Source organism: Lontra canadensis, unplaced genomic scaffold (genome assembly GCF_010015895.1).
Source record: "Lontra canadensis isolate GAN:19392208 unplaced genomic scaffold, GSC_riverotter_1.0 scaffold57, whole genome shotgun sequence".
Taxonomy (NCBI): Eukaryota; Metazoa; Chordata; class Mammalia; order Carnivora; family Mustelidae; genus Lontra; species Lontra canadensis.
The window spans coordinates 4,773,601-4,792,282 of NW_022631051.1; the positions used below are offsets into that span (position 1 = coordinate 4,773,601).

Genomic DNA, 18,682 nt, shown 5'->3' on the forward strand with positions numbered 1-18,682 from the left:
AAAGAGGAGGAATGGGCAAATGAATGAAGGAGACAAGCCAGGGAGGGAGGGAGGAAGAAAAACAGGAGAGCATCATATCCCAGAAGGCAAAGAAGAAAGTATTTCAAGGGGATTAATTGTGTCACATAGATGGTGGCAGGTCAGAGATGAGAACTGAGAAATGACCATTGCATTTAGCAGCGCAAGTCATTCGTGGGCTGTGTGGATTATTTCTGTTTTGTAAACGAGTTCCTCCTATCTCCTAGCCTTGCTAGGACTGATTCATGGGACCATACATCAGACAGGGTCTTGCTTTGTGGCACCTATCATCTGGCAAGAAATGAGTGATCATTTAATAATCCTATTTAATATCTGTCAAATGTCTTTGAGACCTACAGCAGGTCAGTTGTATAAAGAGTATGTTTGCCTTTGCTGTTCATTATCAATGACTTTTCTTTTTAAGAGCAAAAACATCCAACAGACATGCATTTAAATTGTCTGAGAAATCTGTATTTCCTCTCCAAGTTTCTCCTGTCTCCCATCTGGCTTTGGGCACAGCATATTGAGTAATCTCGGGGGACAGAAATGGAAAGTATTAAGATCCATGGTGATATTCCGTTACCTGTGTGTCATTTTCTCTAAATTGGTTTTCTCTCTCCCGGATATTGATCCTCCAGTGTTCTTTGTTCCCTTCTTTCTTTGGGCCCAATTTTCATCTTTTCCCCTTCTCACAGGGTCACGATAAAAGGAAGGGGCCTTGCAGAATTTCTGCCTCTTCAAATTTCTGGCTCTTGCTACAGCAGCATGGCGTACCATTAGCAGTGTTTAAGAATGATGTTCAGTATAACTATTGATATAGCTGCCTATACCGCCAGGACAGAAAATGCGTCAAAACCCTTGGCATCTTGCCCATAACATCCCGAACACAAATGAAATCTTATTGCACATTCCCAGCCTGTTTGCAATCTAATAAGAGTCGTGGTCATGTTATTTCAGAGAATCCATAAGTTGTTAGTGTTTATTGCTCACCCATCATCTCGTAGCCAGTGTATGATTAAGTTACTCCCACCCCCTGTGTAAGCAACAGAACTGTGATGTGTGATGCACCTTTGCTTTTTATGTGGGACTCCGTGGTACTGCGTCTGGTCATTGAACTTCCAGCCGACACTGTTGTTGGTCTTTGTGCATTCATTGTGGCAGACTTACTGTGTGACTTCTGCACTGTGCATTGATTTTAAGTTGGTCAAATATTCTTTCTCATTTATTTTTAGGGTTATCATCGACCCAATCATTATATTGCTACCCAAGGTAAGTCTCTTACAGCTTTGATGCCTTTCTTTGGTTGTTTTCCCACTCTGTATCATTTTGACCCTGTGCCACACCTCCTCCCCACAGAATGATATCCTACACTGCTGTGGCCCCATTTATTACGGTTCTTGTCATCAACACACCACCCATCAGAAGATCTGGTAATCTAGTCATTTAGCTAGAACTTCATGTGATCATTAGAAGAAATGTATTCATCAACTGATTATTGAATTAAATCTGTCTACCTTGGGAATTAATCTGACATCTTCATAAATAGGTATATAGAAATTCACTAAATAAATATGTGCTGAGCATTATCTATACCAAGACCCATGCTAGTTGCCTCCAGGAGTGCAAGCTGAATCCATATCAGGCACCCCCTTGCACATTGGTTGTGGTTTGGTGAGGAAGGTATGGGTGACCTGCACATTATTACAAGCAGCACCAGTTAGAAATCTGTGTGGGAAGTTCAGAGAAAATGTTAAAGAAACTTGGAGAAGATAGAAGTTGCTTTCAGACAGGATGATCAAAAACTGCTTCGTGGCAGAGGTCGGCTGGGGAAGAGAACTTCTGAACAGCAGAGAGACATGAGCAAAGATGGAAAGCCGGCAATTAGTGCTGCTGGGTGGAAAGCAGTTGTCAGATCGTTTGGGGTAAGGGAACAAGAAACCTGGAGGAACGTGCTGGAGAAGCTCATGGTAACAGCTTTTGTATCGTCCTCCTGGGACACTGACTGTGAGGTGGGTCATTTGTGGAGAATGAGGATCATGGGAATCTGGGGTGTTGGGAAAGAGGCATCGTAAGGGATGTGTTAATGTGTCTGTTAGATGAGCCAAAGAAATGATGAGAAGCAGGGACAACCCAGTTAGGGTTGAGAGCATGCATTTTCTTCAGTTTATTATTTTATCATTGTTTCTAGTATTGTGTTATATCCCAGAAACAAGAGCAGGGAAATCGAAAGGATATGACTTGCCAGTGGTTAGGGATTGGCAGGGGTTGCCTAAAAGAGTATCAAGGAGCAAGAGAATAAAGGATGCCAAGAAAATCATGGCTGGAAAGTCTAGGCTTGAAGGCGGGAGGGTTGGAGGTGTTTGTTGGGCCACAAGAGGAGAGAAGTCGCTAAAGGACGAAGGTCAGGTTCAGTTAATGAGTCATAGATTGTAACCGGCAAGCAGAATGTCAACACTTAGAGAAGCACTAACCAGCAGAACTTTCTGTAATGGTTGAAATCTTCCTTTTCTGCGCCAGTCAATACAGTAGCCACCAGGAGATACTCTGAAAGTATCTACTATGAATGAAGAACTGAATTTTAGATTTTAGTATTGATTTAAATGACTTTATTTGGCTCTTCCCTACTGGTAGTTTTGGACAGCAGAGCTCTGGGGTAGAAACCTCCTAGTGTGGCTGAAATGGAGTCACCGAGGGTCCTTGTCCTCCTAATCCTGACAGCCTCAGACAGAACCTGGGTGGCACCATGCATAGAGTCCACAGTCTCATGTCACCTTTTGTGATTCTACACCTGGGTTTCAACGACCTACTTGACCTCCAGTATGTTTCCTCCCCCAAAATGAAGGCAGTAGTGGCTCCTTCCAGGATCACTTGGCTGGTCAAAAGAAAGGTCACATGGAGCTTGCCCAGCTGACAGGAAGCAGACCCTTATAGGAGTTGCTAAGGCCTTCAGGGAGCAAGTGCCTGGCGCAAACTCTTACCTGATGGGACAGAATGAGGACGTGTATCCAGGGCCTCTGAATCCAACCTCGGTTGCCTTTTCCTTTACCCTGCTGCTTCCCAGCTGAATCCATCAATGTTTTCAAAGGAATCCTTTGTTAGTTCCTTAAAATCCTGCTAATGGATTCCAGAATATTCTAAAGTAAGGGTCATAATAGATCTCATTTAATAAATGTGATGATAATCTGGAATTAGCAGTTTTTATACATGTGTGTGAAAATTTGATCATAAAATACACAAAATGCTGATTTCTTGTTTATTAGCCCATGTTTCACCAATAGCATGAACCTAAAGTTAAATCTTATTTGAATTTTCAGAGTTGAGGACCTCTAGATTACTGTGACTAAACAGCCAGCATAGTAGAGATTAAAACCCCCAGAGTCCTCTGTGCAGCCCCTCACCTGGCATTCCTTTGTTCATCCCCTCTGCCCCTCTCCCCCGTGGGGATATCATGCTTTGAAGAAAACTGCCATTAGAGAAGTCACTTTCTGGTGCCTTCAGAATTCGTCTGAGTCATACTTAATTGCTCAGTAGCCCTCTTTGGAAGCGTTCAACATATCAAGTGTTAATGAGTAAATACATTTGTTGGCAGCTAAGAAATGGCAAATGTAATCACTTTGCGGTAGACCACCCATGTGCCCTTAATGGAGAAGGATGTTACATAACGCCCTGTTTGCCAAAACGTGGCCCTTTCCCGGCGCAGGGGTGGTCCACAGCTTGCACTTAGAAAACCAGCAGTACTTATATCACTGATGGTGGTGCAGGGAGAGGGACAGAAATGAGCAAAAAATTTTTTAAGACTTTTTTTTTAAAGAAAAGAGAGTGCAAGCAGGGAGGGGACAGAGGACAGAGGGAAAGGGGGAGAAACAGACTCCCTGCTGAGTGTGGAGCCCGATATGGGGCTTGATCCTACAACCTGAGATCATGACCTGAGCCAAAATCAAGAGTCAGATGCTCAACCAACGAAGCCACACAGGCGCCCCAGAAATGAGCACGTATTTTAAGTCTAACATTCAATCAAGACAGTACACATCATGTTAAGAGTAATGTATTCAGACCACAAGGTCTGGGTTAAAACGTTAGAATCTCTCTTCTAGTTTATTACACAAACGCAACAAAACTGTTAGCCTCAGACTGCCAGAGGATTTCTGATCCTCTGCAGAGATTGGCACGGAGAGGTAGAACATGACCATGGAGCTCCTTCGTAAAAAAACAAAAACCACAAACGTCTGATTCTAAGAATCCAAGAAAATGGGCGATAAAGCAGATGCAATTTTAAAATCTCTCCTTGCTCTTTATCTTTTCTAGTGTGCACTGATATAATTCTTTAAAACCTATTCATAGCAGGAACCCACAAAACTACATGAACAGTCCAGTTTACTGATAACCAGATCTATTCCCAAGAGTTTAAAATATGTAGATTTTCATCAAGTCCCTTCAATCTAGAAGACATGTCCTCAATTTATCTCTTCGATCTCTTCCTCCCCAACCTCAACTTCATTGACATTTGTACCAGTAACTGACTTTGACCTTTGATGATAACAGTCATGTTTCTCCAAATTGAAGGGACCACAATCAAGCCAGATCTGTAGCTTTTTTAGTATCTTCTTCCTGCCTGCCCCTCCGCTCCATTTAACTGTTTTCTGTCTGCAGCTAATATGTCAGTGACCCAGTATGCATCTCATCCCACCTGTCTGACCAGCCGTTAATACAATTGTAACTTTCAGGATTTATGATTTGGCACACCAGGAATCAGAGGAGGGGAAGTCACGTCTAGTTATGCATGTCTATACTCAGAGTGCGGATTTCAAAAGCAGGGCTCACGGTGAGGGGCAGATGAGTATGCAGGTGGTTAGGATTGCCCAGAACCGATCATATTTCACCATCAAAAGATACCCCGTGGAGACCCCAGTATGGGCCACGAGCTGGAGGAAACTGCACACATTTAGAATCGCTCCTCCAAAATGATTCTGGAGAACACCTGCCAGCCATGTGGTATGCAAATGAGGGGGGGCTGGAGAAGTGTTCTTTTTATGATTGTTTGGATTTATTTTTAAGACTGACTTCAAGCATCCTGCTTCAGAAACCTCAGGAAAGATGCCGTCAGCTAGTTGAGGAAGGAAATGAAATGCTGTCAGTCTGTGAGGGACACAGCCTGCCCAGCACCAGCCCCTCTTCCTCATGACCCCGCTCATGTGTGGGCTAGAGGGGCACAGGAATATCGGTGGATCCCGCCGGAAGAATTTGCCTGTCACTCCCTCGGGGGGCCATCATGAAATCCGGAGGTCACAGTCTTGTGGTGGGGCCCCCAGCACTTGACTGCCATTTCTGGGAGCCAGAGGAGGGGTAAAGAGCATCCGTGGGGTGAGTGGGGGAGGCAAGTCTTCAGCCAGCCTTGAGGGACGGTTCCTGTGTCAGAGGACAGAGGACGGGATGAACAGGAGGACTCTGCAGGTCAGGCAGGAGCACGGAGCCCTGGCAGAGGGCACGAGGGAGACCGGACTAAAGATAGAAAGGGTCTTCACCTCCCTCCATGGTGTCTTGAGTCCTCTTAGCCACTGGTCGAAATGGATTTTCTCTCAGGAAAAATTCATACATACACACGATTTTATATAGACATTCAGACATTCACAGACAATAAAATCTAGCCTGAAAAATCTCTACATCCCAGATTAAAAAAAAAAAAAAAAAAAAAAAAAAAAAAAAAAAAAAAACAACGCCCTGAGTTAGAGAGGTAGGAAAAACTGGCAGGTTAAGTGAGGACATTGGTTTAAAGGCTGTGAATGGAGAGCGTTGTTTAACTAAAGGAAGAAGGGCAGAGACAGGAGAGGAAGGATGTTTCTGAGCCATGTGGTGGTGAAAACAGTCCTTTAAGAAGATTAGTTAGGGGGCACCTAGATGGTGTGGTTGGTTAAGGGTCCAACTCTTGATTTCAGCTCAGGTCATTATCTCAGGGTCATGAGATCAAGACCCGCATTGGGCTCTGCTCTGGGTGTGGAGCCTGCTCTGGATTCTCTCTCTCTCCTCCTGACCCTACCCCACCACCTGAGCTCTCTTTCTCTCTCTCTCTCTCAAAAAAAAAGAAAAAAGAAAAAGGATTAGTTTGTATGGAACTATCCTTCAGAGAAAACTGGAAATAGAGGTAACAGAATAACCACAAAAAAAAAAATCTGGAGTACAAACTAATAATTCAGACAACAATAATGATAGCGAGGCAGGTGTAGCTTTTATTTTACTCAATAATCTAAGTTGCATACAACTGAAATATATTTTCTAATATTAAATATAGTGTCAAAACAGTTGATTTTCAAGTATGTCCCTTCTCATGTAATAAAAAGTGATAAATTATATTTTCTTTCTATATTCGTAGTTTTGCTTGATAAAATACTCTTCCTTTTGAAAGTCAGAATTTTTATTTGTCCATTGATTCAATAAATATGAAGTGCCTATTAAGTGCTAGACTTTCTGGTATAACTAATTTTCTGTCCTCCGATGAATTTGGGTATCACTCATCCCATTTCATAAGTAGAGGAAAGAAGAAGCCCTTGGGGAGCAGTAGGGGTTGAAAACAGAGCTAACGTGTAGTTGAGGGCTGGCAGTGTGCCCACAAAGTTTCCAGACGCTTTTCCTCCTTTCCATGTCGAGTGCTGCGTGATAATTGTGTGATTCTCACCCTGGATAAGAGGCTCAGGGCTTATGGTCTTTCTCCTGCGCTGAAGCTCTCTCCTCAAAATCTAATCCCTTCCTTCCAAGTTAATGATCTTTCTAAAAAAAAAAAAAAAAAATTCTATGATACAGTCATTTCTGGAAATACCTCTTAATTAAAATTGTCTCGGATGTCCTGAAACATGACACTGAGATTCCAGAGTCTCCCTTTTCCCCAGTGGGCCTCTGGGCACCCTGTTTGGAGAGTCGCTAGTCGCTGGTGACAGGAAGAGACTCTATGTGGCAGCAAATGAAGACTGAGGTCAGAATTCCAGGGGCATAGCCAGGCCTGTCAAATTAGCACAGTCCCCCCTCAAAAATAAACGATGAAAGGGTATCAAGCCACCTATCCTCAAGAAGAGTAAAATGCGTGGGCCTTAACAATCTGAAGCTAGCACGTCTTTTGTTCACAGAAACTCTGATGCTCAGTGTCATGTTTCTGGATGCCAGTCACACTGGGACTGATAGAGAAAACCAGTACCAGGTAGCTGTTTACCATTAGAAATATCACTGTCCGTCAGGCAGAACCCCCCTTCACCTGGCAAGGACCTTCTGCATTGCAGGCCAGTGAAAGAGGAAGATGCCCAAAAAAAAAAAAAAAAAAAAAGGAACAAAGAGGAAGATGCCTGGGCAGAAGGTTGCTTCATGTCCTGGTATCAGAGGAAGAGCCACAGAGATCATGTATTAATTCAACAGGTACATACCCACTGCCTGGGGGAGAGCTGGCCTGAAGCCGATGCCTGGTGAGAATACAAAAATGAGCGAATGAGGGAAGGAATGAATAAATGAATGAATTGGGAGTCACTGTGTGCCAGACCCCAGTTAGGCAGTAGGACATTCCAACCAGGCAAAAAGGCCATCTCCTGTTGACAGCATCTACTCACCTGGGTGGATTTGGGGATCTTGATCTCCAACGTCTGTGACTCTGTCTATTCTTAGTTCCAGGTGATCAGCTCCTATTCTTTTTTTTTTTTTTTTAAAGATTTTATTTATTTATTTGACAGACAGAGATCACAAGTAGACAGAGAGGCAGGCAGAGAGAGAGAGGGAAGCAGGCTCCCTGATGAGCAGAGAGCCCGATGCGGGACTCGATCCCAGGACCCTGAGATCATGACCTGAGCCGAAGGCAGCGGCTTAACCCACTGAGCCACCCAGGCGCCCGATCAGCTCCTATTCTTATGAACACTTTGTCTTCCAACAATCCAGGCACTGTTTTTGGACATAATCTCTGTCCTGACCCTACCTGTGCCGATCCCCCTCCCATATACACTGGATAGAATCAGTTTTATTTGTCCATGATTATTATTTATTGATAATTTGAAAAAGAGAAAAAAAGAGAAGCCTGGAAATAAATGTCCTCCAGCGACCTTGAGCCAGGAACAGACTTTGAACATGAAAATAACAAAAATGTGGGGAGTGACGATTTCTAGCAGAAACACCTCCAGTCGTCCACGACCGCACTGCGATTGAAACTTTTCTATCGTGGCTTCCTTCTGTTTGCTGTTGGTCTGGTCTTCTTCTCCACGTCTTCCACATACTCCATGTGGTAGCACTATTTTTCTTAAGGGTTGTTCGGAAAGATAAATGTGGTTTATATTTTCCTCGCTCCAAATTCTCCCCGCTAGCCCCTGAAGCAGTGAGTAATGGTGCTTAGAATAGGTACACTTAACCCTCCCCAGCAAGTCACACTTGGACAGAAACTTGTCAGTGTCGATGCAAGTTCTACACATTCATGAAGAAGCTTCTGTCTCCTGCATTCCGGCCTCCAGATGGAGATGAAACCTTGAAATTATTTCTCAGTGGAATTGAAAGAGAAAAGTTTTAATCAAGAGCTAAGTCTTCAGTAAACAACTTTTGTTTGTATTCCTTCAACTACCAGTGTGTACAAGTTCACTGGCTGCCATTGTTCCTCCCAGCTAAGTGGCCACCATATTTCCAATGGGTTGTCAACTGAAAGTGTCATCTTTGAGGTTAATTTAAAAGTATTGTCTGGTAAAGTGGAGTAGTCTCTAGTTTTCAAACTTAAATAAGGAGGCTTTGATACCCGGCAAACAGTGACCTTTTGTGAGGTCTGCCTTCCATATGCCCGGGCCAAACTCTCCATGGTGGACCCACTACATGTTACTATTCCTGCACAGTTTTCCAAAGAGGAATGAACAATTGCAACTAACAGCTTCCCCATAAACTGCCTTTGAAACCATAATTTTTCTTCACCAGATTAATTTCAACAGAGACTGGCCAATTAGCCAGAAGGTCAGATCACAAACATTTCTCACCCTATGCTCTTAATAAACCTGCTCATTAGTAGTGAGAACGTTTAAAGACAGGTTGCAAATTAAAAGATAAAACCAAAAATAGACTGCAGTGGGTGGCATCCACCCATATTGTTATAGATGCCACGATGGAAACATGTCCCTTGAGTAACAGAACTTAAACCAACACAGAATAATTGGAAGACAGACAATGCTGCTGTCATGCATGCACCCCGTTTTAGATGATTCCAGATGCTTTTTGAATCTATAAGAATAATTTACCAGTGTTCTTCATTTGAAGTAGAAAATTCTAGAATCTTTTCAAGCTGGTAGAAACTCTTAAATTCTTGAAGTCCAGCTCCCCTGTTTTGCCATTGAGACAGTTGGATCTTAAAGCACAAATTGCTTCAAGTGACTTTCATCCCTATAAGTTCAAGTGAGGTGTGTATACAAAAGTATTTGCAAACTGTACCGATTATCATTCATGAATATTTTCAGAGATGGCATGCAGTGTTCAACTTCAGAGAAACCGAATGTATTTCCAGTCTCCTGAGAGGCCTTCTGTCCAATCAAGTTCACGTCTTTCTTCCAGGTTCAGCCCTTTGGAAGGAGAGAGCTGTAGCTGAGGACCCAGGGCCACAGGCCCCAGTGCTGGCTTCTGGGGCCTGTGACATCATGGGCCCTTTCAAAGCAAAGACACTGCTCTCAGGCCCAATTCACCCAAAATGGAACAAATACTTCTGTGAACGTACCAAGTGTCTGGCTCAGACAGGGTTGGAAATACAGCGCTGACCTTAGGAACTACGTAGTGCTGGTGTATGTGTAAACAGCCAGCACTAAGTTGTGGTTTTGCCATAAGACCAGGTCTGGGAACTACTGTAGGCTATTTCTCTCCCTCGCCCATACTCCACAGTAAGTGGAAAAATGAGACCCAGTGCAGAACTGCTGTTATATTCCTGACTGGTGATCAGATTCCTTGATCACACACCGACACAGTTTTGAACAAGTTCGCGGCAGATAGTTTAGACCTTTCTGGCCATTGCAAGTTACTTTTGTGCCTTGCCTTCTTACTCAAGAGGATGCTTCTGGAAATTTTCTCTTGCAGTGCCCCATGCTGCCATTGAAAATTCGAGATTGCCTACACTGCGTGATACCTAGGGAATCAACTTATCTCTATTTTATTCATTTATTAGATTTATTCTCTTTTTTCTTAAATAAAAGCAGATCCCACTTGTATACTAAGAAAGGCTTAATTAAAGAATACAGAGACTAATGAAAGCTTTTATTTCTCCGGCAGTGGCCCCTGAAGCATGTGAATGTAGGTTTTTCCCTTTGCTTTATTTCTCCTTGACAGAAGGCAGCCAGGTCCTTTGGGTCACCAAACCCCTCCATTCTGAAAGCCACCATCCTTCTTTTTTTCTCCTTGATTGCCTTCTCTCTGGTCCCCTCTTTACAGCATGAACAAGTACTCAAGATGAGTTTATGAGGGTTCTCTTTAGAGACAGGCCTGATGAATGCTCAGTGACTCAGCCAGCAAGAGGCTCTTGTGGTGTGAACATCTGTCATGTGGCTCCCTTCTGAGGCTCCAAACACTTTTTCGTGCTCCTCTTCCCAGCTCTTCAAGCAATATTGCCATACAACCCCTCCCAGGGATCAAGGACCAAAGGTCTCTGCGGAGGGGAGCAGATTATTGCCACACGCTGCCTATCAACCCTTTCATTCTTCTCTGTATAAAGGTTTCTCTTTGGAGGCCTGATCTTTACCCCTGTCCCTCAAATCTGATTTGTCTGCCTTTATCCTTCCACTCTCCACATCCGGAATAATAGCAGCCTTTGCCTTCCCATTCACAGTGGTACCACTGCATGCTGAAAATGTTTACGTAACTGCCAGGAAGGCCTGATTCTAGAGGAGAGCTGAATATAGGCCACAAAGAGCAAAATCCAAATAATGGTTCATTTAGGTAGACGGGGTTTCGAGAAATGCTTTGAAACATTTCAGTTCTAAGTACAAGTCATGCTAAGGATCACCCCGTTGTTGGTTTTATTCAGAGGGCCACGATCAAATCTTTGAAACTGGGGTCCACAAGTTCCTCGCACATACAAACATTATTTTTATGTCAGTAACTAAGATGAGACTTTCTTCCCCTCCAAGCGGCAATAGAGAAGAGAGGCTAATGAGAGTGGATTCCGGAGTTAGACTGTTAAGGCTCAGATACCAGATCTGCTAGCAGCTGCTCAATAAATATTAGCTGCAATTCTTATCATTATCATCATGTGGATTCCAAAAGACACATTTTCAGTGACACATAGGCAGTTCGGACTTTAACGCTGGTATAGTGTATACCCATACAGTTTTCATAAAAATTAATAATTCTGCACCTGTTCACGCTTCCTTCCAGAGGGATATATCAAAGGGAACCACTTACTTTTTCACCAGTGTCCTGCATCCTCCTCAAAGTGCAAAGATTATCATCATTTTGAAACAAAGGACAGGGGTGCCTGGGTGGCTCAATAGGTTAAGCCTCTGCCTTCAACTCAGGTCATGATCTCAGGGTCCTGGGATTGAGCCCTGCATTGGGCTCTCTGCTCAGCAGGGAGCCTGCTTCCCCCCTCTCTCTCTGCCTGCCTCTCTGCCTACTTGTGCTCTCTCTGTCAGATAAATAAATAAAATCTTTAAAAAAATTCATAAAAAGAAAAAAAATGAAGGACAGACATGGGTTGGAAAGACGATAAACTATATCATAAGCTTGGAGAAATGTATTTTCCCTCTGCTTTTGAAGTCTTGTAGAAATTGAGCAGCTCTGATAGCAGCAAAGGACACCAGTCTTGGTGTTCTGAAGGCTTCCCTGAAGCACACATAAAGTCAGATCACATGGAAGGGAAAACCACTAATTCCAAAGGCCAGACACGTTTTTTTGTAACAGGGTTTGTCCAAACCAATTTCTGAGATAAGAATACACAAGGATAGTTTAGAGAGGAGCTTTGGAAGGCTAAGAAATAACAAATGGGGCTGAGAAATGATCTTGTGGAAAAGAGAATAATAATGACCGACGAGCAGTGGGGGGAATAAAAGGAAAGATGTGCACTCTTGGGCTCCTTCTTCAACCTGTCTGTGTTGGGTAGGGAGGTGCTAGTTAGGCAGGCCCCGTCTTCTGCTTGGCTAGAGGTTGACCAGATGCCTACAAGTGGTCAGTTACAATCTGCACCAAAGAGATTGTAGACAGTGTGGAGCTGAACCAAAAGGAATTCCTGCAGACCACTTCTGAGATCCATCTCACACAGCAGAGTCCCAGGAAATGCACATGTCTCCCAAGCGTTGCGTGTCAGTTGAGGAAGAGGACCTCAGGGTCAATAGTTCATCTGTGCATAAAGAGTTTAGAGTAAAAAGAACAATAGTTCTTTTTAAAATCATGTAACAGTATCATGGTTGTGTTCTTTAAAAAATATGGCGATACCCAGTGACATATTTACATGCAGGCAAAAAAATGGAGGCACTTCACTGGTGAGTAATCGGGACTATGGTTTTGAGTGAAGGTGACACCTACCCTGACCCAAACCCAAAGCCTCATGCTCACACAGGGGAAAGCAAACAGGGTATTAAAGTTTTTCACCAATAATTTATTAACAAGTTTCCAAAACAAATTTCCTGGCAACACAATCAGATCACCTTATTCTACTTCGTATGACACATAGAAAGATTTTTTTCTAAGTTTTCTTAACAGAACATTTATATCACTTCCAAAAACTTTTTAGTTTTGAGTTTGGTGCCAGCATTTTCATAGATAAAAATATGTTGGTGTTCTTCTTTTTAACAAAACCCACAATTGTAATTTAGGCCATTGTACGTCATATGTGGTATGGGAGCCATCATAGTTATTCTTTGAATGGCTTTATTTTTTAATCTTTATTTGGGATTTTATCACTACACTAATGTATCTAAATGGCTAAAGGTATGTATGTGTTTGTGTGTCAGAAATCATTTATTTAAAGACTCCCAAGGGTGATTTTACAGATTTTTTTTTAAGATTTTATTTATTTATTTGACAGAGAGAGATCACAAGTAGGCAGAGAGGCAGGCAGAGAGAGAGGAGGAAGCAGGCTCCCCGCCAAGCAAAGAGCCCGATGCGGGACTCGATCCCGGGACCCTGAGATCATGACCCAAGCCGAAGGCAGAGGTTTTAACCCACTGAGCCACCCAGGCACCCCTAATCTTACAGATTTTTATTTTTAAGTGCTTTATTTTAGTTAATTTTAACACATGTAGCTTTTGTTTAAGGAAAAAGAAAACTTCTAAAAATATAATGACAAACTTTGTTCTCAAAGCCACTATTTTCATTTATTTCCTTGTTTAAAGGTCTTAAAATTCCTGGTAGGGGAAAGGAAGAATATACTCAGAATACTTGACTCATTTTGTTTCCAGTTTACTTTTTTATTTTTTATTTTTTTCCCAGTTTACTTTTTTTAAAAAATGTGCTTCTTCATCTATTTTTGCTGTGACTTGAGACAGAGTTAAGAATGGTGTGGAAAGGCAGGAAGTTTATCCTAACAAAAATGAACTAGGGAAAACCACAGCAAAAACGATGAGGGTATATAAAAATTTACAACAGAAAAGAAAGGAATTACAATAATGACTAATCGAGGTAGAATGAACTCACATTGGAACTAAAGTACTCAACAATATGAATGTGAAAAATGGGAAGGGAGAAACTAGAATTTTAAAATACCAAGTGCCTTATATTTCTTAGGCAGAAAATGGGTATTGATTAAATGTATCTTTATTAAGACATAGCCAAGAGTATCTAGTATATTATTCTTTTATCGTTTTTGTTTTTAAATATTTTATAACTATTTTAATCGAATAAGTGAATAAGACAAAAGGCACGTTATTAACCAAAACAGAGACAATGTCTGAAGGGTTATGACTCATGCCATAGACAGAGGCTTTCCGGGCTATTTGAGAATCTGCATGCAGCCTGTCTATTAGTGTTTGGTTTGTACCAATTTTCTCTTAATTAAATCTGACATGACCTTTTGGTGTCCAATCAGGATTGCATATGTTCTAGTAATGTACCTGGAAACCAAAATTCCATGAAACTAATCATCTAGGGAGAGCCACGAATATTTGCACAGTCGACGTTGTCACACTCTCTCATTTCGATCTGAAAGGACAATTTTAGGGAAGGGTATGAGTCAAGTGTAAACATCAACATGTGGATTATGTGTTTGAGGGGAAATGTTACTAATGGGAATGGCAGGAAGTGTATGCCTGGTTTTCAGTTATAAGAAGAACACACACCTGTGAGCCAATTTAGAACAGACGAGGTAATTGGCAAGTAGCTGCTACCCTGAGTGGGCCAGGCATAGGGAAAAGACTCACAGTGGGAAAGCCTACTCCAGAGTAAGAAAGGGTTTATCTTTGTGTGCGAACCACTGAAATTATTAGCTGAAAACACTATTTAATGTCCTTATTTAAGTCATCACTTTTGACACTACTTCTTAAAAGGTCTATTTTATTATAGCTCCAACGCCTATTTTCTCTTTTATTGTCACTAAATGAAAATTCCAGTAGACTGGTGAACATTCCGAACCCTGTAATTCTGGACGTGGAGGGTGCTTCACGTAAGATCTATCCTTAGAAACCCTATTTTAACATGCTACTAGTTATATTTCTGAATTTAAGTTAAATATTCTCGTGTTTTCCCCATCATAGAACAATCCTCGGCGTTTGCTCCTAATTCCTTAGCTGATTTATATTGTTTCTTTTAAATGGTAATTTCTGGGGGGTGAGGGGAAGGATATTCTTAGCAATTCAGGAAAATGAGCAAATCACATCTCGTGCACCCAGCCATCTCAACTTCAGTTTCCACTTTCTGCAGCTGATACCAAAAATTATTCATAAAAATTCCATGCTTTAACATAAGTAGCCTCAGGGAAAAGCAAATGCACCTATCAAATAAGTGTTGTTAAGGTTTATTAATGCAGAAGCTGAGTGTTTTCTGTGTCACCATTATCGCTTTTGTGACACACGAGGCAGATTCAGTCCATGAAACGTGGTGGCATATTTTACCTTTTACATTTCACTGCCGCACAAATGAAAAGCTACTAAATGTAAAATTATAGACGTGTTATAGAACTATCATATTGAGAAATCACATATAAAGTTTTGTAATAAAAACTTACTCAGAAACCACTGAAGGGACATCTAATGCTCTGAATGTTGAATGACTGACTTCATGATACTTATTCTAGATTATTGCCAGCAGTAACAATAACAATAATGGATCAAAAATTTAGGACCTTTTTATTTATGAGCAAGAGCTTTAAAACAAACGCATAAATCCTAGGCTCATCTTTTTCCGTATCCGAATTCCACCTTCAGTGGTCTTCAGTGCTAATGGAGTGAACTGGATGCTAAAAGACTTGACCAAGCCCAAGCCCAAGCCCAGGCCAGTGCCCAGCACAAGGACTCCTGCAGCTACTTTGCCCGTAAGGTCCCCCGCCCCTTCCATCTGTACTTCCACGGTTCAGTGTGTACCGCACACCAAGTACGGCCCCTCTTCCCCCATCTGGGGCCAGTCCCGTCTCAGTTGGAGGACCGACATTCACTAACAAGCCTCACCCCCACCCAGTCTGCGGAGGTCATTCTGAAATCTAGAAAGTGCAGCTGGGTTGCCCTGGGTTGTCATCCCAGCTTCAAGGGCATTTATTCTCCCAAACCTGTTTCTCATCTTAAGATGGAAATTTACACCCTTGAGGTGGTGAACAGATGAGACAGTCGACAGAAATCACACCTAGCCCAAGGGGCTCATCCCTGTGCCTCATTTAATTGTTCACCCTCCTTGTCATCCCCCTTCCCATGTCCCCCTTCCAGCCCAGGGCCTTGCTGGGCTCCTTTGCACTAGGGACAGCAAGAGTCCGGCTCAGTTTCATCCAAAACTCCCTCCAAGGGCAGCCTCAATCTGCCCCGTCTGATTCAAATGTGAGCCTCGTCTCTGCGCCGGGTGACCTTGAGTATACCAGCTGGGTGAGGCTACCCAGAGGGCTGTACCCCTGCCCACCACTGCTCTGACCTTCGCACCCCCCATCTTCTGTGTGCTGCTCCACCTGGAGCCACGCTGCCACTATCTCGGAATCCCAGCCATTGCCACGCTGCCTGGACATTTCCACTGCTGGTCTCTGCCAGCCACCTGCATGCCCGGGGAGCCATCCTTGGAATATTTGAACATTTTTAAATATGTCTAGAGTAAAATATTCCAAAATATCCCCTCTATTAATCGATACAGAGCCTCATCACTTTATTTACCCTTTTTTAGTCTTCATATTCAGCAAATTCCTGTTTCTTGGAGTTTTGGGTCAATACATAAAACAGGTCCCTCCACTACAGACACACATCCATCCGAATCCCACAGGAGAGCTCTGCGACTCCCTCCGCACTCAGCCTGTGGGTAGCTAGACTCCGCTTTCCAGCCCACTGGGCCCACTTATGAAAAGGAGATAGATAATATTAAATATTTTCCGAGATAAAATGAGGATTGATATAATTAGAATAAATATTTTATGATATGTGATAAATATATTTTCACTATTTTACGGATTACAGCATACCTAACCTGAAAGGAAACACGTAAAACTTTGAGCCATGAGTTTCATCCAGAAAAATTTGGTGGTCCAGCAAAACATTCCACTTCCATTTGAAAGAATAGGCAGGGATACCTGGGTGGGTCAGTCGGTAAAGCATCCGACTCTCGATTTCAGCTCAGGTCATGGTCTCAGGGTTGTGAGATCGAGCCCCACGTTGGGCTCGGTGCTCAGCGTGGAGCCTGCTTAAGATTCTCTCTCTCCCTCTCCCCCTCCCCCCCAAAAAAGAGTAAGACTTACTAGCCGCCACTGCTTTAAGTGTTCTGATTCAGAGCATCCTAACATGAACCAAAATACCCCAGTCTCTAACATCAAGTACAGGTTTGAATGGCATTATTTAAGAAATAAAATTTTCCCATTATTTAAAATATATGTACCCCATTTCTAACGTCAGATTTTTCATAACAGAACTTTGTTTCAGATAAGGAAGGCACAAAGCCGTGTGTTTTCAGTCAATTGCTTTGTTTCAGACTTGTAGGTTGTATACCTGAGCAGAGCCCCATTGTAGTATTTGAGATGAGTGAAGGTTTGGTTAAGTGCGAGAAAGACCGCTGTGCATGGTGGCTCCTTCTCAGGGAGATCAGTTTGGTAACATCCACGTAGAATTAAATATCTAGAAATGAATCCTTTTAAAAATTAATCCTGTGCCCCATGGAGAATCTCCATGCGTCTCCAGAGGCATACATAGCTCAGTTTGAAGTTCAAGTATTTTAGGACACTTACCTTACTGCCCTTTAAGTGAGAGTGTGATATATTCCTGAATTCTCTCTACCTTATATAAGTGCAAGCCTCTTGAAAGTAGGGACGTGTTTCTGTCACTCACCTTGGCATCCCTTCTACACCTTGAGGAGCGCCTGACACAGAGCAAGCTGAATGCTCACCTTAGATGCGGAATTCACACTCAGATCCCCACCAGGGCCCAGCAAGGGGTGTGAATGAGGGAAGCAAGCTAGGTGTAGAACCACTGGGCACAGAGAAACTGTGACCTGAATGGGTAGGTCCACACTCATGGACCACCAAGGAAGAGGTTCATTAAAAACACACCATCATCACCGCTGATGGTAAATAAAGATATAGGGAGCCATGGCTCCGGTCTTGGAACACCTGCCTGACGAGGTCATCTTCAGTGGGCCAAGCTGAGACAGCAGGACTTGCAGGCTGGAATGGACATCTGCTTAGGAGGAGGCTGATAGCAGCTGGAGGAGGGCTTCCACTTTGGAAGTGTTCCGGAGTCGGGGCAGCTCAGGACGCAGGAGAGGTTGGGTGGTGGAGAAAGAGGGCTGGGGCTGGCCATGCTTGTCAAGCAGTTGGATTTGATTGGCCCCATGGTAGGTTTCAAGGCAGGAGTCAACCTGATTTGAAAGAGAGAAAGAAAGAAAGAAAGAAAGAGAGAAAGAAAGAAAGAAAGAAAGAAGGAGAGGGAGAAAGAAAAGACAAGAAAAGACAAGAAAAGGAAAGAAAAGAAAAGAAAAACACACATGTTTAAGGAGGTAGTCTCAGGTAGTTGACATGGGTTTTCTTCTGTTATCTTCTTGCCAGGTTAAGATGACTGGGTGCATGCGTGTGTGCACACACAGACACACACACACACACACACTCCTGTCAACTAGAACCCTTCTGAGTTGCTTTTGACATTGGCATGGAGGCAGCGTCACATGGTGGGGTAGACCTCAAAGGTCAGCTCTACAATCCACTAGCTGTGTGCCTTCCGACGATGTGCCAGACTTCCTTAGCCTCCCGTCCTCTCAGTAAAATGTGGGAGAACCATAGTGCTCATTATGTAGGATTGCAATTTTTTAGCTTAATATAAGATAAGATATATAACATACTTCATATGGGACCTGGGCAATATAGACAGTCCTCCAAAGAAGTCAGACATTTTATATTTACGATGGATAGCGATTTGAATGTGTACTACCTTTCTTCCCTTCAAAAAACTCTAATATGCCACTGGGAGCTTAAGGACCTTGACCTCTCAGCGGCTCTAGTTAACACAGAAAACACACCGTATAGATGTGAGAATGTGAAAAGAAGAGATAGAAGTCTTCTATCAAGATTTGAAATGATGATTTT

General features: G+C 42.8%; 1 protein-coding gene across 10 annotated transcripts in view; it reads left to right on the forward strand.

Annotated features, from left to right (window-relative positions):
- Nucleotides 1–18,682, forward strand: part of PTPRM (protein tyrosine phosphatase receptor type M) — a 765,571-nt gene that overhangs the window by 687,817 nt on the left and 59,072 nt on the right. For all 10 annotated transcript variants that reach the window (XM_032875725.1, XM_032875726.1, XM_032875727.1 and 7 more), the window contains one exon: nt 1,251–1,287. In XM_032875725.1, the coding sequence (XP_032731616.1) occupies nt 1,251–1,287 (37 nt within the window). The remainder of the gene's footprint in view (nt 1–1,250; nt 1,288–18,682) is intronic.